The sequence below is a fragment of the Lissotriton vulgaris genome, chromosome 3_2 (genome assembly GCF_964263255.1).
Source record: "Lissotriton vulgaris chromosome 3_2, aLisVul1.2, whole genome shotgun sequence".
In the NCBI taxonomy this organism is placed as follows: domain Eukaryota; kingdom Metazoa; phylum Chordata; class Amphibia; order Caudata; family Salamandridae; genus Lissotriton; species Lissotriton vulgaris.
In genome coordinates, this window is record NC_141690.1 from 147,188,145 (window position 1) to 147,210,782 (window position 22,638).

The following is a 22,638-nucleotide window of genomic DNA, read 5'->3' on the forward strand; positions in this document are numbered from 1 at the left end:
GTGATTACCTTACAATCAAGGCACCATAGATCATTATGAACTGCCCAGTGTTTGCTTGTTTTAGATGGGCTCATTGAGCAGGCTGGAATGATTTAAACTTGAAGAGCTACCACAGTCCAAGTGTAATATCCTCTAGAGTTATTGAGCATAGCCTCAAGACTCTTACGGAAAACCTTTTTAAAGAAAATGAAGTATACGTGATAACGAAATCTTTCTGATAGTGATTTGCAATAAGCTATACACTTAAAGAACTGTACCAGAATACTAATAAAAATGATACCCTTTTTAAAATGACTTTCAACACTATACAGTTGTATAACCCAAATGCAAATTGCCACACCTTCTCATACCTAATAACAGTCATGGGCAGCGTTCTTCTAGACCATGGGTACTCACAAACTTTCTCTCGGGGGCCAAATTTACAGTGTGGTTTGTGGCTGAGGGCCACGCCGGCGGGGTCAGAGGGAGAGGGGGCGGGGCTAATGCAAAAAAAATTTACCATGAGGTTGAATACAGGTCCGTGCAGCAGATGCCTTCGTCCACTGAGCCACCAGACCTGCAAAACACACATCTCTCACTCTTTCTCTCTCTCTCTCTCTCCCTCCCCCTCTCTCTGTCTCCCTCCGTCTGTCTCCCTCTATCTGTCTCTCTCCCTTTGTCGCCCTCCTCCCTCCATCTCCCTCTGTCTCCCTCTCTGTCTCCCTCTCTCTCTCTCTGTCTCCCTCTCTCTCTCTGTCTCCCTCTCTCTCTCTTTCTCCCTCTCTGTCTCGATCTTTCGGTCTCCTTCTATCTCCCTCTATCTGTCTCCCTCTCTCAGCATCCTTCTGTCTCCCTCTGTCTCTGTCTCTCTGTCTCCCTCTGTCTACGTCCCTCTGTCTCTCTCCACTGTCGCCATCCACAACTCTGTCACCCTCCTCCCTCAGTCGCCCTCCTCCCTCAGTCGCCCTCCTCCCTCTGTGGCCCTCCTCCCTCTGTCACCCTCCTCCCTCTGTCACCCCCTCCCTCTGTCACCCTCCTCCCTCTGTCTGTCTTCTGTCACCCTCCTCCCTGTATCTCCCTCTCCCTCTTCCTATCTCCCTCTCCCTGTCTCCCTCTGCCTGTCTCCCTCTGCCTGTCTCCCTCTGCCTGTCTCCCTCTGCCTGTCTCCCTCTCCCTCCCTCTGTCTCCCCCTGACTGCCTCTCTCTCTGTCTCCCTTTCGGTCTCCCTCCCTCTGTCCACCTCTGTCTCCATCCCTCCCTCTCCCTCGCTCCCTCTCCTTCCCTCTCTCTCCCTCCCTCTGTCATCTCACCCCGTGTGTGTGTCAGTCCTCGGGCTGAGACAGCTTCCCTGGCCTCCCACACACAGCTGCACCCGAGTACTTCACAGATCTTTAAAAGACCATTTACATGTTAATTAAGCTTTGTTGTATTTCACCCCTTAGTGCCCCTGCATCTCCACTCTGTCAATCACTGGAATCCCCCGGCACCCACAGAGCAGAGTCTCTGAGAGTCCGGGCATTTGCTGACACAATGTACATTTTTTTTTAGACACAGGTACGATGTTTTCACGGTCCGCGGGCCGCCAAGGAAGGCTTGCCGGGCCCTGGCGGCCTGCGGGCCGTACTATGAGTGAGTACCCGTGCTCTAGACCTTTACACAAACTACTACAATAGTTCAGCTAAGCAGATTACATGAGTTGAAGTCATCTGAAGATACATAGGTGCAATATGTTGATTTCGTTTCACTGAAGAGCAGAGAATTAAAATAAAAGTGGCAAAAATACCTTCAAACATTTAAATTGAGGTTTTCGATTTAGATTATCAGTATACAAGAAATTTAAAATAAAGCATCTAAATGTCACATATTGCAAATTGGGAATTGAGTGCAACCTTTGACTAACACCAAAATCACTTTTTCACAACAATCTACATAATGAGTTGCCTCCCCAGCTCCATTTTTAACATGTTCTTCTGAAATATTCTTTTGCGGATTCTTTGTGATAATCTTGGTGAGATATTTCCTGAGCTAGAAAATAATTGCTAGACCAAGAAACTTCAGATATTGAAATCTCAAAAGAACAGTGATGGCTCACCTTGAAAATGAATAAAAGGATATAACAATCTCAGACCTTAGTATTTACCAAGGTGGATCAAATAATCCAGAAGCTTGTGATTTCTGAAAAAGAGAAGCAATATCCCATTGGAGCTGTCAGTAGAAAATTATTGCCCTTTGGCCATAATGTGAAATGATCTCCAAAAGTAAATGAAGTATGACAAATATTCTATGGATGAAATACAACCAGACTCAATATGGCAATAATGATATAATGAAATTGCAGAAGTGAGGTGATGGTCCAGAAGTGCATGGGCTGTTCCAGGTCTTTGCTGCGATGTAGAAGAAGGAGTGTCCTCCACTACTTCTTTTGTAAATGCAGGGGGTATGAGCAAGTGAAAGGGAAGCAGAGCGTAGTCTTCTAGAAGTTGGTGGAAGTTCAGGCAGAGGTTAATGTAGAGCCTTGTGTGTGTCCGCCAGCAGCTTGAATTGGCATCTCTTCTGTACGGGGAACCAGTGGAGTTTCCTGAGGTGGGATATAATGTGGGTTCATCTGGGAAGGCGGAGGATGAGTCTGGCTTCGGCGTTCTGTATGATCTGAAGTCTATGGAGAAGGTGTGCTGTGATTCCTAAGTAGAGGGCATTGCCATACTCCAGTCAGTGGGTGATGAGAGCTTGTGTCAAGGTGGGTCTCTTATGTAGGGTAGCCACTTGAAGTGCGTAGAATGCACATAGTGCGGAAGTAGGTAGAGTAGACAGCGTTGATCTGTAATTCCATAGTGAGCTTGTTGTCAATGATAATTCTGAGTTTGGAGAGAGTGGGTGCGGGTCCTAGGTCTGATGGCCACCAGGAGTCATTCTATGTGTTGCTGCAGTTGCCAAAGAGCAGTACTTGCATCTTGTCTGTGTTTAGCTGCAGGCAGTTGTTCTTAATCCAGTCAGTGATGTTTATCATGCATCTGTGGAAGCTGGTTCTGGTGGCGGTGGGGTCACCAGCGAGTGAGAGGATGATGTATGACATATATATAAACGTCTTCTCCAGTACATTCTGCAAAGCACCATTCAAGAAAGCGATCTGGCAAGTTTGGGTATACAGTCGCTGGTAAGGGCTGTAGTTGATTGCTTTGTGAACTAGGCTACCCGTGAAGTGTATGTTATCGGGTCAATGTTGCACATAACACATGCTTGTTATACTCAAGACATTGTATCTGTGATGGCATTAATGATGCTTCGTATTACTTTGAGATATTTTGTACTTACTTTCAGACCTCCATTTCCATACTAGTTTATAGAGTAATGTGTCCAAAAGAAGTTTGGATGATGTCATCAGTAATATTATCAATTACGTCATTTGAAATGTTATCAGTGATGCCGTACATTATGTCATAGAACATGTCATGAGTGATGTAATATGTGAGGCCATAAACAGTGTTTGACAAGGACTCGAGTTATAGTTAGCTCTGGTAACTATAACTGGTGAATTTTAATGTTGTCATTGACATTTTCGCCCAACTATAAAGTTACTTTAACCTTTTTTTTCAGTGAATTTCTAGGTTATTGAAATGTAAAGTAATATTTTATTACCATACATAATTCCAACTCCTGCCGCACATGGCTGAAGCGGAGGGGTATTGGCAACAAGGTCTGGTCTGCAGCCAGGCCCTGTGGCAAACCTTCCACAGGCAGCCAACCCCACACAGGGGATTTTTCAACGGTGCCTATTTTGCGGCCCAGGGACCCTATTCTCCGGAGCTGTATGTTTTTTTTTAAGGGGGAAGTGGACAGTGTGGCCCCTCCATCCGAGCCTCATTAGGCTCTTGGGACCCCATCCCCAGGGCCTTATTTATTTTTAAAGGCGATGGGCGACCACGTGGCTTCCCTCCCCAAGTCTCACTAGGCCCTGGAGACCACATCCCCCATGGCTGTGTGTGTATATATATATATATATATTCACTGAAAAAACCATAGGTTATAGACTATATATAGTTAGGAATTAGCTTTTAAAAAACCTTGGAAATTCACTGAAAAAACCATAGGTTTTAGGCCTTAAATAGTTAGGAATTAACATATAAAAAACCATTGAAATTCCTCCTATATAGTTAGCTGGACATTTTATTGATATAAAACCAATGAAATTCCACATATAGTTAGTTGCACTAACTATATATTTCGCGCATCCGCAATCCAATGCTGATGATGTCACATATTACATCATTCATGACATGGTCAGTGACATCACTGATGACATCACTGATGACAGCTCATTTAACATCAATGATCACACCACTGATGATATACTTCATGTGATAATACAATGCACCTCCTTACAGTCTAATATAACCTCTGTTACACCTAGTGTAAAATACAGAGTATCATTTTTGAAACTATTGACAAACCAATACCATTTACTACATACGCACACACTGCTTCCTACGTCTGCACACACATTCATTCATTCACCCATAAGGTCACTCGTACATACAGTCACTCATCATTATAACAGTATCATATGCACTCATACACCTATGCAGACACTCACACACTGCCACTCATCCATAGAGTTACTCACACACCTAGTCAGTCCGGTAAAGAATCAATCACACTTTGATTTCTTAATCTATACAGTTAAACACAGAACAGCTTACATTTTCACAGATATACTAACACATACTTACTCACTTATACAATCAAATCCTTCATCCATACTCTTATACATTCACTCATTCTTCAATATGCAAAACATATTTAAACTTTACAAAAACACACAGACACTGGATGATGTCATCAGTGATGTCACTGACCATGTCATGAATGATGTAATATGTGACATCATCAGCATTGGATTGCGGATGCGCGAAATATATAGTTAGTGCAACTAACTATATGTGGAATTTCATTGGTTTTATATCAATAAAATGTCCAGCTAACTATATAGGAGGAATTTCAATGGTTTTTTATATGGCAATTCCTAACTATATAAGGCCTAAAACCTATGGTTTTTTCAGTGAATTTCCACGGTTTTTTAAAGGCTAATTCCTAACTATATATAGTCTATAACCTATGGTTTTTTCAGTGAATTTCATTGGTTTTTAAAAAGCTAATATATATATATAATATATATTTGTTTCCTGCTATTTTCCAAGTGTTAGGCACCTAGGTTATAGAAAGTATCCTCGGGCCAATATAGTTCCTGTAAATCACTTCCTTAGCCCTCAGTTGCTCGCATTGAAACTAGTTGAGCTGATTGCCTGACATGCTGCCAAAATAGTTGTTGTCGGGAACGGAACATGAAACATCATTTCTCGGGGTCCCATCGAATAACACCAAATATATTTGCAATTCGAATTTTCAATGTCTTGGCAGTGCAAAATACCCATCGAGACTACCAGTCCCATAATGCCCCACAGACGAACATAGTCTAGGAACAGGCATGAGTAAACAGTTGTTGTTTGCGCCGGGTCAGACTTTCAAATAAAGGAATGTCACTGAGGCAAAGGCAAATACCAGGCAGCATGGACGTAATTCCCAATGAATTAAAACACAGGGTTGAGGGCGACCCCCTAACAAAAAGATGTTAATCCTTAACCACCTCACCACATCTCCATATGCTTTAGCCCAGTCTCCGGAACAGCGCCAGTATATCGGGCGAGGCTTTTCTTCCTGCAGGAACACCGGACCACTTACAGGGGCTCCTCGCTTCCCCTATGCGGCGGCTGGACTGCAGCGGGGGCGGGCACCGACAATGTGCCCCACGCCCCCTCCGCCACTGCTCCAGCCTCCCTCTTGGTCTCCGGGGCTCCCTCGGCACAGGGGAGCCCCCGCACCTGTCCGTTCGTCCTGGTGCCATCTTCCTTCTTCCCCCTCGCGGCGGGGGCGGGCCACGCTGGGATTGGCAGGCCGGCCACAGCACTTCCGGGTCGCCGCGGGCAGCGCGGCGGCCTGATTTCAGGCAGGCGGGGACAAAAACGAGGTGGGCACTCGTAGGTGCAAATGACACTTGTCATACAGGTGGCAGGGCTCCCTCCCATCACGGGAGCCCTGCACAGTCAGCCGCCATCGTCCTTCTTCCCCCTCGCGGCGGGGGTGGGCATTTCCAGCCGGCCGCTCTGGGATTGGCCGGCCGGCCCCAGCACTTCTGGGTCGCCGCCGGCAGCGCGGCGGCCCGATTTCAGGCAGGCAGGCGGGGAGAGTGCGCGCACGCGTGCGCGCCTATAGATATATAATTGATTTTAAATGCAATTTTCTCAGCAAATACTGGACGGATTTCCTCCATTTAAAGAAAAGCGTAATCTGCGAACCAGTCTCTTCCATTTTACCAAATTTCAAATAATTCCGTTCAGCCGTTCGGGCTGTAGCCGAGTCTAAAGGTCCTATGGAAATTAACATGGGGAAAACACGTTTTGGGACCCCCCTTTTTTCTCAGCCCCCACTTGACGAATCCCCCCCAAACTTTCAGGGAAGGAGCGGAGCGGAGCGAGCCATCCTCTTTGAGAAATTTGCGAAGATTCATCAACCAGCGCCAAAGTTATTCCTAATAGAATGTTGGGGATTTCCTATGGAAACTAGGTCCTAACTATATATACCTACTGGCTACCGCCAGTAGGTAATATATATATATATATATATATTTTTTTTTTTAATTTTTTTTAGGGGAGAGGGGCAGAGCGGTCTCCTGCCTCAAGCCTCATTAGGCCCTGGGGACCCCATCCCCCTAGATTTTTTAAAAGTATATATATATATATATATATATATATATATATATATATATATATATATATATATATATATATATATATATATATATATATATATATATATATATATATATATATATATATATACCCCCCCACACACACACGTCCCCTCTAACAGAGCCTCATCAGGCCAGAGGACCCATCCCCCAGCGCTGTATCCAATTTAAACGGAAGGGGGGGCCTCCTGCTCTGAGACTATTATCACCCTGTGCAGCCCCATCCCCAGTGCCGTATATAAATATTTACTAGAAGGGGAGGAAGGGCGTGCGGCCCCCCTCACTGAGCCTACGATGGTCATGGTGACTCTTCCCTCTGGGGCCTTACATATTTATTAAAAGGGGAGGGGGTCTTGTGGCAGTCCCTCCACAAGCAGTATTTGGCGCCATGAACCCATCCTCCGGGGCCTGCATCAATTAAGGGTGAGTGCTCCAGTGCCCACCCAGGGAGCCCACAAAACATGCAATGGAGGCTTTGGGGGGATCCCCAGGGCCTGCTGCCCCAACCAGATCCATGCATGCCGAGGGTGCCAGCATTGCGCCCACTCTCATGGAGCAGCTATTTATCCTGCTCCTCTGAGCAGGAGAAATCTGTTTATATGTTCGCTTGCCTGCATCAGTGTGGGTAGCAAAACCGATCTCAAGTCTGCTTCCAGGCACTGGAGCATGTTTAAATCTCCCGCCCACTGGGAGTAGACTTTGTGTTTGCTCCCAATTAGAAGCAGTTTTAAAAATGCTCCTGCCAGGTGGGACATACACAAGGTTCCATACGAATGCTGGTGTGGGCAAGGAAACCACTGTGTCCCAGGGGTAGGCTCCCTGGGGCACAGTATGTGAGCCGGCCCAGGGGTATGAGGTCCACAGGGCCATTACTTGCTCAGGGAGGGGGGCATGTGGCCTCTTTCCCTTTTAAAAAAAGTAGCTGCTCTGGGGGATGAGGTCTCCGGGGCCTTTTAAAGGTTTAAGAAGGGAAGCTGCATTGCTACCTTCATCTTTTTGTAAGTGTATGGCTTAGGGTCCCCCCACCTCCATATTAACTAAATAAATCGGCCCCAGGTATGGGCTCCCCAATGCCTATAATGGCTTGGTGAGGGAGGGCCAAGCAGCCCTCTACCCTTTTAAGGACATTTTGGTCCCAGGGTAGGGCTCCCCGGGGCCTAAAATGACTTGGGGACGGGAGACACATGCTCCCCTCACCTTATGAAATGTAACCTCTCGGGTGGGCTTTCAGGGGCCTATAATGGTCTAGAGAGGGGGGCCGCACGTCCCCCTCCCCTTAATTAAACTATGCAGCCCAGGCTGCCAATTTTTTATTTTTATGGCCCGAGGAAATCTAGCCATGATCACGGCAAAAATTGCAATTTTTTTGTATGTTGGCCTCAGGTGGCCTTTGGGGGCACAGTATCTTTATGCAGAATCTTGTAATGGCTGCCAGCAAAATTTTTCTGATGTTGCTGGCTGCCAATGAGAGCGTTTGCTCCCTGACCAACCAAAATGTTCTAGTTTTGAACTGGCGCTCCTACAAGAGTCTCTCAAGCCTCTTGAGGACCCAACCATTCAGATATCCAAATACTTTTTAACCTGTATCATAAACTATTGAATGGATATACACCAAAATGCACACTCTGCGGACTAAGATGTAGATTACTGCCAAATTAGGTGTAATGCCATTCAGCAGTTTTTGGTGTAGCCCTTCTTAAAGAAGTCTATGGAAAATGCACAAGGATTTTATATATATACACATATATATACAAATATATGTATATATGTATACATTTTTTTAAGTAATAGTACTGCAAGGTGAAAGGTGAGTGACTGCACCCTCAAAGAGAGGGATGTCTTGAGGGTCCATGGGGCCCCCTTTCATCCCTGGAGGTGGCTGACCTTAGGGGGTGCACAGACAGTGTGCCACAATTTTGTGGCACACTTTCAGTGCGCATCCTAAAGGCATGTTTGCATCTGCACCCATGTGTGTAATATGGCGGCGGCACAGAGGCAAAGAGATTCCCTCATTTGCATGAAGCCAAGCCTCCATGCAAATGAGGAATCGCCCTCTATCGAGTGGGCTGGTGCTACGTGTGCCAGCTCTATCCATCTCCTTCTGCAATACCAGAGAGTCAAGTCAAGTCAAATATACCTTTATTATGGCCAACCTGGCCCAGAAAGTGCAAGATTTTACAGCATATTATTTTAAAAATTTTCAACAAATTGTTTTAAAAAACATTAAAAGAGAAGAAACCATGAGGTATATGCAATTTAAAAATAGATAAAACGTGTTAGTTAAAAAAAATATAATTAAAGATATATCTTCCTCCCAGAATCTTTACATAGCAGCATGAGGTTTGATTTCAAAGTACCTGGTGCACTATTAAAAAATTATTAACTTTTAGTTGCCCCCCTTATTGAACTTTTCCATCCACCCAGACCAGATAGTAAAAATGAAGGAACAATAGCTAATTCTTAGCTGTCAAGACATTTGGAGATTTGAGAAAGATCCTTCTTGTGCACCACATTGAGAACAGAAACCCCGCCACAGAATAGACAATTGGGGTACTAGGGTCACATTTCAGTATCCTGAGTGTTTCAACACACGTCCCCAATACCAGAGCCCCAGGGGAATTCAAAGTGGCAGCAAACGCCTGTTGCGCCTCTGGGGCACTTTCTGTAGTACTGCCCCAGATGTAATGCTCAGTTCCTATTAAAAAACACTAATCAAACTGTAGTACCACTATGGAACTGAAAAGCCATTAATGTCCTTCCAAATTCAACACAGAAAGTGGAACCACAGGCAGAGACTAAGGGTTAACTTGACATAACTGATGATGGTATGAATCCAATTATTAATGACAGCAATAAAAAATTGGCTAAAATTCACAGACTAAAAGATGAAAACCCCAAAATCTTTGCGAATCAAGTTTTGATATTGTAAAATGTAAATATACATGTTAGAACTAGTGATTCAATACAACCTCTACGCTCACTGGTTTCTACAATTGTCATATTGTGGCTCCCTTAAAAGCTAAAATAAACCCACTTCCCTGATAGTATGAAAAGGACATAAGGAGTAAGAGTTCAGGATATTGTTCCGAGACCTTGAGCTGAGAATGGGTGCATGGGTGCAGGGATGTTTGCTACAGTAAGAAAAACATATTTTTTTTCACCCACCTCAAATGGCAAAGGCGACTCACTGGCTACCCCTAGGTTGAATATGACAACACTAAGCTGGTTATATCATAGGCAACTCCTAGTTTTACGTTGCCCATAAACCTTCTCTGTATGCAGAAATAAGTTCGCTCGATGATCAGTCGTGGCCGGCATGACTCGCGGGTGGTGGGGTGAGGGGGGCACTCTGGGATGGGGAGGGGTTAGCTTAAAAATGAAATTAAAACTTACCTTCGCCTTTGGTCCCGTCTTGCATCTCCTTCTCTCGCTGCTCTGAGTCCCAAGAAGCAGGCAGCCTCCCTCTCCTCCCTAAAGCGAATCACAATGCTGCAATGGCAGCATTGTGATTGGCTGGGACGCCGGCCACACAGGCATCTATGGGGAGGACGTTTTCTCCATGCAGGCTGCATGCAGCGTACATGGAGAAAACGGGAGAGAGCGTATGACTGGTTTGGTCAGCCCTGGGGCAAACCAAACAGTCAGCGTCCACAACAGTGGGCAAGCCACTCCTCCCCTGTCCTGCAGCAGGACTGACCACCCACCCGCCCCCAACCAAACCCTTCTGCTTTCTCGCAGTGCAAGAAGCAGAAACATAAAATGGTATTCATAATACCATTTTATGTTTCAGCTAATCACATTGTGAGAAAGCAGTGGGGCGACGCTCCTCTGCCCATGTGGAGGAACCGCCCCGGTTGATGGTACCAACTTCATATTTCAAGTCTGGAATTGCAAATTAGATCTGACAGAAATAGTGTAATCTGAGAAATCTACACAAATCTAAACGAGCAGTCTGCCTCCTTCTGTTTGTTGGCTCGACAGTACGATAAGGATTTTGCAGCTTACATGAACATAACGTCATGAATCTTAGATTGGAACGCCAACAAAGTTTGTGACAGTGAGGTATGGAAATTTGCAAACCCATTTAAATGTAAATGTGCTGTACAAAACCTTCAATAAAGCTTATTCACACATTGGACTAGTTATAGAAACATTTACACTGCAGTCCAGCAAAACAAAAATGAGATAGGCAATTTAAACTTTGAGGAGACTAGAAGGGCAAACAGCTGTTCACATGCTTGAATAACTGTGATAAGTATTGTTGAAGATCAAACAAATGCAAGAAACTCCAACATAAGACTTCCACATAGGCAATAAACATATAATTATATTTTTACCTTCCTTTTCTTTTAATTGTTGAATGTGTTTTCTCCAGCCCTTGGTTGATAAGAGATTGTCTTAATCTTGTCTCTAGTGTTTTCCATGACTCTTGTGGTTTGCTATATTAAAAAAAGGCAAATATTAAACCTAGTTTTGAAATAAGCTTTGTTCTTATTTAAGAGTTGTATTCAACGACAGCTGGTGATAGACATAACAATTCTACCTATCGACGTCCTGTATCAATATCCTAAGTCCAAATGATATTAAAACCCATGGGTGTATGTCAGAAGATCCTCCACAGAGGACATACATTTTGTGTCCCATGGAGGTAGATTTTCCATTATATACTCCAATGGGTTGATATTTTTCTAAACTATATTTAAAACACATCATTTAAGTCAGACATCATTCTGACAGAGAAATTCTGGTAACAGAACGAGGCATCAAGGGACGACAGTAGAGCCACTGGATGCTGTACAGTCCTTTTGCACAATAGTTAAAATTCCAGGGACAATATTATATTATTAGCAACAATCATTGATTTTCCAGGACCACACCGCTTCATTAAAAACAGCAGGATCCGTTCTAAACACCAAACCTTTTCAAAATCATTAACATGCACTGCCAATAGAGCTTAAAGGACTAACCATTTCTCATCGTGCCCCTCGGAGTATGCTTATGTTCCCAATGCAACGATATTGAGGCAAAATGAGAAATCTAACAATGGCCCGTAAGCAAAAAATATATTTACAATGGAAGCGGGCTATCTACCTACCTAAATCTTGGCTTTGGCCCAGAAAAGAAATGAAAGGCCTATTAACTGGTTTAAGAGAATCTGTACGAAAAACTCATGTCCTACACACAGCTACCATCTGCTAGGCTTAGGATAGACCTGCAGGTGAATAGACACTTCTGTGAACACTAAGAGGAAGCACCCCACTTTGTTTAGTCACTGGGCCCAAATGCTAAATGATATGTCTTACCTAGTTTCAGTTGTTACTTAAATCACTCCTTTCACCTATCATTAAAGTAAAGTAGGCTATCTGAAGACGTTCTCTATATTAAGCAATGGAGGTATGATGGTGCAGATGTTGCTGTAACAATGGTATGTTACTGGTTGACCGGGGTGTAAGCCCTGGTCAAGCAGCAATCACAATCTTTGTCAGGAAAAGGCACAAGCAAACCCCAAAGTAACCAATGCTCACCCCCTTAGTAGCTTGGCACAGAGTAGTCAGGCTTAATTTAGAGGCAATGTGTAAAGTATTTGTGCAACACTTTAAACAGTAAAACAGTAAAACCACTACACAAAAAAATTCCATACAAGGTTAGAAAAATAGAAGTTGATTTAATAAATAGCAGTCTCAAAATAACAACAATCCATTTAGTAGAAAGAGAAATATTGAATTTTAAAGTAGTTCGAGAAAATAGTGTTAAAAGGCATAAAGCCCTAACAGTGGATATCTGGTCACACCGGAAAGTTGTAGGCCAGCCACAGGGACCCAGGAAGGCCGCAGACTACCTTAAATCCTGAGTTGTGGTTCTTTGATTGGATCCGTGTCGAAATGTGTCACGCAGCCGAAGCGATGTGTCGGTTCAGAGATGTGGCGAAGCTGCAGTAGGTGGTCCAGTTGCGTTCAGGGTCCCATCAACGGAAGTCCAGAAGTCGAGGAGATGCGTTGGTTCCGTAGAACTGTGAGGCTGCAAAGCAGAGCCCGGCAAAGTCAACAAGGCTGCCTTCGATGAGAGATGTGAGTGCCTGGGCCAATGATTCTGAAGGTGATACGGGCTGCAGTGGCAAAGCGAGTCCTTGCGCTGTGTCCAATCCACACAGCAGCGGAGATGCGTCGGTTATGCTTGGAGTTGCGCCTCACAGCAAAGGAAATCTGTCGGTTCTGCTAGATCCACAGAGGCTTGCAAGGCACCTTAAGTCTGCTTCCAAGGGTCTAGGACTGGGATGGCACCACTTGGCAGAGTAGACTCAGGGATGGCACCACTTGGCAGAGTAGACTCAGAGATGGCAGAGCCCAGGTGCAGATTCAAGGTTATTGGAAGCCTGTTGTGTCCCTGTGACTTCAACTCAAGAGGACAGCCAACTAGCCCTTGGAGTCACTATGGGGTCTGGGTTCAAGAGGTGCGGCTCCAGTTCTTCTCACTGAGACAAGAGTGCAGCAGACAGTAAGTCAGCACAGCAAAGCAGGGCTCCAGTTGAGTGCAGTCCAGCAGAGTGGCAGTCCATAAGCAGCACAGAAGTCCTTCTTTGTAGCAGAGTATCCATAGGTCCAGAAGTTTACTGAAGAGTTGGTTTCTGAGTTCCAATCTTTATACCCAGTTGTGCCTTTGAAGTGGGAGAGAAGATTCTAGAGGTTCATATGGAAGTCCCCAGACATCCTGACTTCCCTTTCCATGCTCCAGACTAACTGCAGCGGGCATGCAGCCCTTTGTGTGGAGGCAGGACACAGCCTACTCAATACTATACATCGATGAGACATAAAATAAACAACAGTACATCAAACACATGAAAATTGTCTGACTTGTGTACAATTCAGATTGTTGTATTATTGTTTTCATATGTTTAATGTGCTGTTGTTTATTTTATGTCTAATCAGTGTAAAGTATTGTAAAGTGTTTACTCAATTTCAGACGCATATGATATTGAAAAAACAGAAACAAGTGAAATAAGTGGTTAAATAAATAACCAGGATCAATGAATCAAGGTTGGGTCCTTTGTCTGTTTAAATACATAACAGCATCAAAAGTGGTGCCTACCTTTCACATCGTGAATGTTATAAAAGTGGTATTTTCAGAATTGTAGTTTAAGATCCGACTTCACCATAAGTTAGGATTTTAAATTATGATTCTAGAGACACCAAACATAATCTGATCATCCCTTCCCATTTAAAAGTTACACTTATAAAATGGAATAAGGCACCTCCAATGTTGTCCTATCGGAGAGAAAGGCCTTGCAGTTGTCAAAAAGGAATATAAGAGTTTTTGACTACAGGGACATATAAAAATTAAAAGTACATTTCCTTCTTTTTAAATAGATTGCACCCTGCCCTCTAGGCTGTCTGGGGCTTACCCTATGGGCGACTTATTTGTATTAAAAAGGAAGTTTTGGGCTTGCCAAAAGGTTTATTATGCCAGGTCAAAATGGACGTTTAAAACTGCACACACATGATCTGCAATGGCAGTCCTAAGGCGTGTTTAAAGACCTACTAAAATGGGTGAAACAATAAGTGCTTTAGACCCACTAGTAGCATTTAATTTACAGGCCCTGGATACATGTAGCACCACTTTACTATGTACTTAGGAGTAAATTATTTATGCCAATTGGAGGTAAGCCAATATTGCCAAGGAGTGAGCACATGCACTTTACACTGGTTAGCAGTGGCAAGGTGCGCAGAGTCCTGAGGTCAGAAAAAGAGGAAGGCGAAAGGTAGGCGATAAACCACCTTTAGGCGGTAAGGTATAACAATATTGTATTAATTTTGCTTAATGGTGTCGTATTCTGGGTTGTGTGATCTTCCTCCAGAATTTTCACTGGTCAAGATCAGAGAGGGTCACACCAAGAGAGAAGTGAATAGTACTTTGCTTAGTTCTTTAATGGGGCGGATTTGTATCACATGTTTGTTTTGGTCGCTTAAGTAGGGTATGGTCAAATGGGTGGGTTATTTAATGAAAAGTGAAGTTAGGAAGGCATGGAAGAGGCATTGAAGTATGTGTTAACACTCAATTGATGAAATTAAGGAGTATACGCAACACTACTGAAAACCCTAAAATGAATGAATATCTAATGCTATCCCTAAAATATGAGGGGAGCGTTAGCATGGTAGCCAAGAGACACAGAATACGGTCTTACCTTTACAGATGAAATACTGAAATAGCTATGCTACAGAGGCCACACATCACATATATCAAACATGCAAAACTTAGCACTATATGGAAGGCACACACTACTTTCAGCATTTAGCTTTTCTGCCAGGAAAGACTTGATATGAGTGAGTGTGAAGGTTCCACTGAGGTTATGACAGGACTTTCAAGGATTCCAATGGGAGCTATATAAGGGTAGTGGGAACAATATATGGTAGTGAAATACTGCTTTTGAAATGATATATAACCAACTTAGATAGCTGTACATTAACACACAATGCAGAGGTATTAACTTTCTTTGTAGAACACCAGAAAATTTAGATGGGTGATTTCAACTATGTTATCAATAGAACACTAGATAGTTCCAGAGTTTCTGTTAGGCCAGTCGGCAAATCCTCCCCTTATTAATGGAAACTATAATTAAGTTTAATCTTGCTGAACTATGGCACATCACCCAGAGAAAGGTAAAGAGTGATTTATAACCATACATAGGCCATGTTCCTGCACTGATTTTGCACGTATTCAGAAAAAATAATAGACAGAATATCTAAGCCTTAATACTTGGATGGAGTAATTTTAGATCATGCATCCTTGAGCGGGCAATGGCACGGGCTTAGCCCTGGTGTTCACTTGAAGGTTACAAACCAGGGCATTGCTAAATGCACAGTTCAGAAACACAAGATAAGGTATCACTGCTTTTTTTTCCATGCTTCATAAATATTCTGTTGACAGAGGCAATATTCTGGGAAGCCTTTAAGGTTACTATCATGTATAGATGCATGAGTATTGTATTTGTAATCTGAAGCTAAATGCACCGTACAGAAACACAATAGATAACTCTATCACAGGTTGTTTTCATTCTTCATAAAGATTTCTTTTATTCAGAGGTAATATTCTGGGATGCCTTTAGGTTGACTGTAAGGGTAAAATTCATGATTATTCCATTTGGGATCTGAAGAGATCTGTCAGCGACAGAGACTAGAACTGAAAATAATATGCATGCAAGACTTGGATAAAGCAATTAAATATATGTTGAGGGGTGCACTCCTATTATTCCTCCTAATCCTTGTTTATATAAGGTGCTACAACCTACAAGGTTTGTCAGTCCTTGATAGTCAGTAAAATGGTTATCACAAGCTGGATGACTTGAATTGGTTGTGCACTATTCACTCGGTGTGCTAACACCGTACCTTTTTTAGAAAAACACAATTTTTCAGTATCTTCTGAATTTATTAACTGTTATTTTTCATCATTTATCTGATATTTTCATGAAATGGCTACACAATTATAAATCATTGTGCAATTTTGAACTCATAATAATTTACAAACTTTTATATGTTAATATGGATTACGATCAATTGTGAATAATCATTAGATGTTCAAAGCGCTGCCCAAAGCATTTCGGAACTATCGTGAGTTCCTTCGTCAGGGGCTCATCTGCGAATAAAACATACAAATGTAAACTTTGGCCCACTTTAGCTCATAAGACACTGGCAGTTTCCAATGGATATCTATTTATATGTACTCTACCTTGTAATGTGTGTGGATTGTCTGTATTAAATGTCTGAAAGTCAGAAAAGCTAAAAGTCAGACTGCCATGTTTTCATAATTATACACATTACACGTAACAAAGAGTTAAAGAGCTTACCCAGTCGTTATATCAACAAAAGTTCTCAATCTACAAAGAAATGTTAAACCTTAATGTTATTGCTGCCTCCAACATGGCTTATGTGCAAAACAACTATACTCAAATAGCATTCTTACCTCGATAATCACTCACTGTGCAATCTAGAAAACGAGAAAATCAAAACAAACCGTAAGTTACTAAACCGAGTCTGTACCATGGTGATTACTGCCCATTATGGCCAAAAGTCGTAGATATGATTGCCCCAAGGGCACAAGCTCAAGATTAGCTCCCACGTACCTAATGAGTAGTATAGTACCGATCCTCAGTTGAAAAATCGATTGTGTTCGCTCCATGCTATCCTGCACGTTATGAATAAAGAAGTTAGAAACTAATGATGGACTAAAACGCACAAATCTCCAGACAACACTAACAACAGACTATGCTTCTCGCCGAAGAGGAGTAAATTGAATATACCAATAACCATCACCTTAATTCATACTACAATCTTCAATATAAATGAATCTGTTATAACCAGACTTGCTGCTATTAGATCTTATGTTTACACTCGAAGAGTGCGAACACTGAAAACGGACTACCATGGAATCACTGTGATACCTAGACACTAAGCCATAGACACTAAAGGTGGACTGAAAATTACCTAATTCGCTTGTTGTGCAGCTATTGGTTCATAAGTGGAAAATAAACTATTATCACCACTGCCAACACATTCCTCTAATGTTTACCATTTTTTACTCCAACAATCAGCCGTTTCTGCAACTAGGTTCAATGTCAAGACTAGGTTTTTATGATGATGTTGAAACTAGAAAATCCAAAATAGAATAATGCTAATACAGTCATTGAGTGAAAGAAGTCAACCCTGAATTTTAGTCATGAGATGTATATTGCTTGTTGTAACTAATATTGAAATGGTGTGAATATAACTGGCTGTTGGTTGCTGTTGAAAACTCTATTGTACTACTGGGTTAAAATATTTCTACTAAATGAAAAATGACATATCTATCCTATCATTTAAACCTTTTTGGGATCAAGGTATCAAGAAATTTAATCCAATACACTTCTCGTTGTACAGGTACTTGGTTGCATGTAAAGCACTGCTATATCTTATGCCACCAAGTTGTATTGGGCAATTAAATGAGAGATCTACCCCAAACCCACTGGAAAGTATATAAAGAAATGTTAGACTATTGAGCTATGCTGACGTTTGCACATGGTGGGGAGTAATACCACTTTTGCAGTGAATGCTAGGATGGCAGCAAGTAAAAGGACCAGACTTTTGTAATGAAGTTGCAATGTATCCTTTGAATCAAAAAATCTTAACACTAATGATTGCGATACATAAGGCTTGTATGCCAAAAAGCTCTAGACACACAGCTGGTTGTAGGAGAGGTAACTGATTTGGTGAATCACCGGAGGCAAATGACTGGAAGAAAAATGCTAAATTAAACTTATATATTATGAATGTATACATCAAACACACCCTGCCCACAACTGATGTATACATTTAACCCAGTTAATATGGATCAATTGCTACAGTGTGCAGGTGAATTAGGTACATACATAGACAAACTTCTGAGAAAGGGTGTTAGTAAAGTTGAATGAACTAACATGATGCTGTTGTATGTAGTTCTATAGTTTTTGATATATGTACTAAGAAGATAGAGAAATCAACTAATCGCCACTGTGTAGTTAGAGTTAGGTCAGAGTTTCCATTTGAAGAGTCCGTTTTGTTTTACTAATAAATTTACTGTCATTTGAGGAATCTTAACAAAAGTATCCAAACAAAGTTCATACAAAAAAGTTAATCCACCTCAGCTTCTTCCTGGAACGTGTCGCGGTGATCCATCAAGCGCAAGCGGGGGCCAAGAAAAAAGGTGGGTCTCAAATTGCATTTTTCCTATGCAATTTGCCATGAACAACGATACTGTAAACAAGGCTGAATGGAAGTACAGCAACATTGGCAGAAAAGTCAACCTGTACCCAGGAAGAGTGCTTTTTGTAATTTAGTATAAATTAGTTCCGTCGTTTTTGAGAAATTAAAAAGTTAAATTTTTGTACATATAATGCCATGGAGTATCCTCGGACCCCACAGATCTAAAGATAAGATCTGATTGGCTACCACCACATGGTAACCACAACTCATGGCTAAAAGTAACTATAACTCACACTTTCACATTGCACTGCTAATCACCTCACATAATACATCAATCATGAAATGCTCTATGACATCACTAAAAACATTAGTACAACATCTGAAATTACATCATTGTTGCCAAGACTATGCATGGCGGGTGTGACATGCACAGTAAATGTGGAATTGGAGAGAGGGGCTGAAATGAGCGAAGGAAAGAGGGAGAAAGAAAAAGAGAGATGGAAACCAGTGAAGCACTCTTCTTGCCGAAGAGGAGTGGTCCAATGTTTTCAACTCTACTGCTTTCTTTACAGCACGATTTGGAATAAATTGCACTTTGGAATGCAACCATACCTGTAACAGCTTTAGGGCATACAGCATCAGTTACATCTACCACATTGCAGCAACAACAGCTTCAGTAACAGCTGCATTGACAGCAAGAAACACAGGTGCCACCACATCAGGGAAAATAACAATATCATGGGTCACGGTATCAACCACTACTGTAAACAAAGCATATGCCACACCAGTGACCGAGGCTGTCACAATGGTAGAGACAACAGCAAGATCAGCAGGAACAACAATTCCTAGCAAGGGACAGATACCAGCAATAACAACTCCAACAAAAGCAGGAATCACAACATTATCAGCACAGCAGGGTCACACAGCAACCACAGTTCTAAAACAGGCATTTGCAATGCAATAGGGCTTGCAATTATGAGATTTTGAGCTTTTGCCATTGTTAATGACAATGCCTTTTATTTATGCGATTAAAAAACCGGCAATAATAAAAGGCATTGTCATTTGAAATACCAATAGGTCAAAGTTTCTAAAATGCAATTCCTATTGCATTGCAAATGCTCGTTTAGCTATCTGATTTGCTAAACGGGGCTGCTGTTATTTTGGTGCTCTGCCCCAGTTTCTGTCCCAGTCCGACAGTGTACTGCATCCATGGGGCTATGCACCTTTATTAAATGTGAAATTTAAATATTTACCCAAAAGCAAGGCTGAGTACGAAGTAGAGGCCCAAGTGAACCAGACGTTTTGGATTCAGAACGTTGTCAGACAAGTTATTATAGGTGGAACAGTCTTTCAGAGGAACCAGCCTTTCGTAAAATGTCCTTAACCTGACACACTGACAAACCTTGCCCCAACCCTACCAGTCTTACAGATGTTCGTATTTTGCTGCAGAACAATGCATTAAAGAGGGTGTTGCGACAAGCCTATATAATATTCCTGGGTTTGGGGGAATGGATCAGAGAATGGAAAGCAGCAGTCAGCGGTAAAGCCCATCCTCTGGTGCAAGTGGGTGCTTCCCCTCTGCTCGCCTGTACCAAGTGCCGCAGCTTCACACGAAGCGGCCCTGGGGCAGTGGTCTCCGACAAGACTTGCTGTCACCGGGGGGACTCACATGACTTCCTCTGACTCATCGCTTTTATGTGAGAGTATTAGGTGTGTGTGTGCGTGCGAAAGCGTGCAGGGTCACTGGGGTTTTAGCAACCACCGTACTGTACTCTAAAAATAGCAACTGTACCCTACAAATCTTGTCACTATTGAGGAAAGCAATGTCACACCTTTTCTGTTTATTACACACAACAGAGAGTTATGAAAAGCAGATATGCGAAAACCACAGGGTTTGTGTTTTCTTAGCCTATATCTGTTTATTGGTTTTTATGCACTGTGTTCTTGTAATCTGCTTCACAGAGACAAGCGAGATGGTGGTAGAGAGAAGGGAGAACATGGAAGAAACCAAGATGAAACAAGCATTTGCATTACAATAGGCCCCCAATATACAACGGGAGGGTTGGGTGGAAAGGCGCGGTCAGCGGGGGAGGAGAAGGCACGGACCACGTGCGTGACTATGCAGGAAGTAGTACACACCTGTGTAATAACGAAGCAAAGGGGCAAGTAACCATCTGAGGTTACAAATGACGTCATGGCCGTACTAAGGCAGGACTAAAAATTCTATTATGGAATCATGCACCAGCATTTACGAAGGACAAAGACAGAAGCCAATCAAAAATATGGGTGGAGACTGGGGGCAGTTTGTCTCACATAATCTACTACTGCATGCTTCGCAGAGCGAGCAGCGCATATGCGCTGCCGCTAAAGCTGGACCTAAATAGCAGCAACCACATCTGCTACTGTGGCAGGTGTGAGAGCAATTGAAATAACCCTACATTTTCTGGTTATATATACCCCATTACTTTTATTATATTTTATATATTCGTTTGAGGACAAATTTCTCATTTAGAAATGTGTGCTACAATTGGTCTTGTTTGCGTATGTAAAACATAAAACATTTGCTTTTCTTTAGTTTTATAGCACAAAATCCTGTACACATTTGTGAAAGAGGACTGCACTGGCTTCCATGTTATTTGAAAAGGAAGATTGCATAGCTTCTACCTACTTGGTTGAAAGTTAAGTCATTATATTTTGTAAGGGAGGATTGCACAGTTGTCACTTATTTTGTGCCTATAAGGGATGTTTGAGCTGCTACTTGTTATTCTGTGCTTATATCATGCAAAGTAATCTGGGACTGTCACTTCTCATGCACGGCCTGTTTTGTGCACAATGAGCCTTGCATGAATATTTTGAGCCTTGTATCAACTTTGTTTACTGTTGTACTTATTTTGTGTCTGAGAGGCTTGAACATCTGACTCCCATACTTTGCCTGTATTTCTCCTTACTGTGCAGTGCCTATTTCATGCGTAGATGCCTTTCACAATCCCTGCTGTACCTACTCAGTGAGGATCCCTGATGCTGCTATTGTCCTCACAGTATCAGTATTGCTTGGGGAGGTTTGAAAAGATGCTGTCAGCAGCACTGTACCTCTTGTGTGAGTAAAGTAGGTACTGCTGCTCTTGGTCCTCATGCTCTCCCGTTTTTCTAAAGGAGCTTTGTAGCATCCTGCACTTCTGAGCTCATTTTTCAAAGATGTTTCATTATTGCTTTGGTGATGTATCTGCTGTAAGTGAGGGTGGGATCTTCCACAGCTGGTTCCTTTGCTTTGCCTGTTTTGTGTGTAAGTAATGTTTGCACTGTTCTATCCACGGTGTGCCTGTTTTGTTTGTCAGTGTCACTTATGTAGTGTCCTGCTGGACACATTTTAGTGTTCCTGTACATGCACCATACACCCATCCATCACAGGTGTCACCAGTTAGGTGACCCTGCTAATGATAGGGGCCAAGAGCATGTACCCTTGGCCAGTTACAGTAACCAAACCACTGTATCTGCATGCCTTATTTCCAAGTATGTGGGCCTAGAGCCCACTACTTTAGAATGGCGACAAGCGGGTCGATCACCACGTGTGTGCTGGCAGTTATTTAGCTGCACCTGCTGTCCGCACAACAGCTGCTGAGAGCTCTGAAAGGGGAGAACAATTGAGCTGCACCATGATCAAGGTGCCTCTACGCTGCCAACCCTAACTGCAGGAAGTGAGGTCCCCCCCGCCCCTGAAGTACCTGAGTGGGTGAATAAGCTGTGCTTACATTGAGGCAGCCAAAGTGCCTGCAGGTGAGAGGAGTGCAAACCAGCCCTGCAACATCCAGTAGCAAAGTCACCCCCTGCAGCAATTGGGACATAGTCTGCGTGAAGTGGGCATGTCGCACCAAGAAGAGAGTATTCCTTGGCTCCACCACCTTGCCATTCGCCTGTCTTCAAGTGTCCCAAAAGTGGGAGAGGCCTGCAGCGCAGTCTTTTGCTTCTCACAGCTGCAGGTTCGGTGAGGCCGACAGACTCACACAGTGGAGTGCAGCATACCTGGGACCAACCCGCTGAGGAGCAGAATAATCCCAATATGTGCCCGCCTGATGTCTCCAAACAAAAGAGAAGGTGTGATCGGGTTGGGCAGGAAGCCCAGAGCAGTACAGCCAGCTGAGGAGGTCTGAG

At 42.9% G+C, this 22,638-nt stretch overlaps 1 protein-coding gene across 2 annotated transcripts in view; it reads right to left on the reverse strand.

Annotated features, from left to right (window-relative positions):
• EVC2 (EvC ciliary complex subunit 2) overlaps nt 1-22,638 on the reverse strand; it is a 494,903-nt gene that overhangs the window by 13,357 nt on the left and 458,908 nt on the right. For both annotated transcript variants that reach the window (XM_086964103.1, XM_086964102.1), the window contains exon 21: nt 11,119-11,220. In XM_086964103.1, the coding sequence (XP_086820229.1) occupies nt 11,119-11,220 (102 nt within the window). The remainder of the gene's footprint in view (nt 1-11,118; nt 11,221-22,638) is intronic.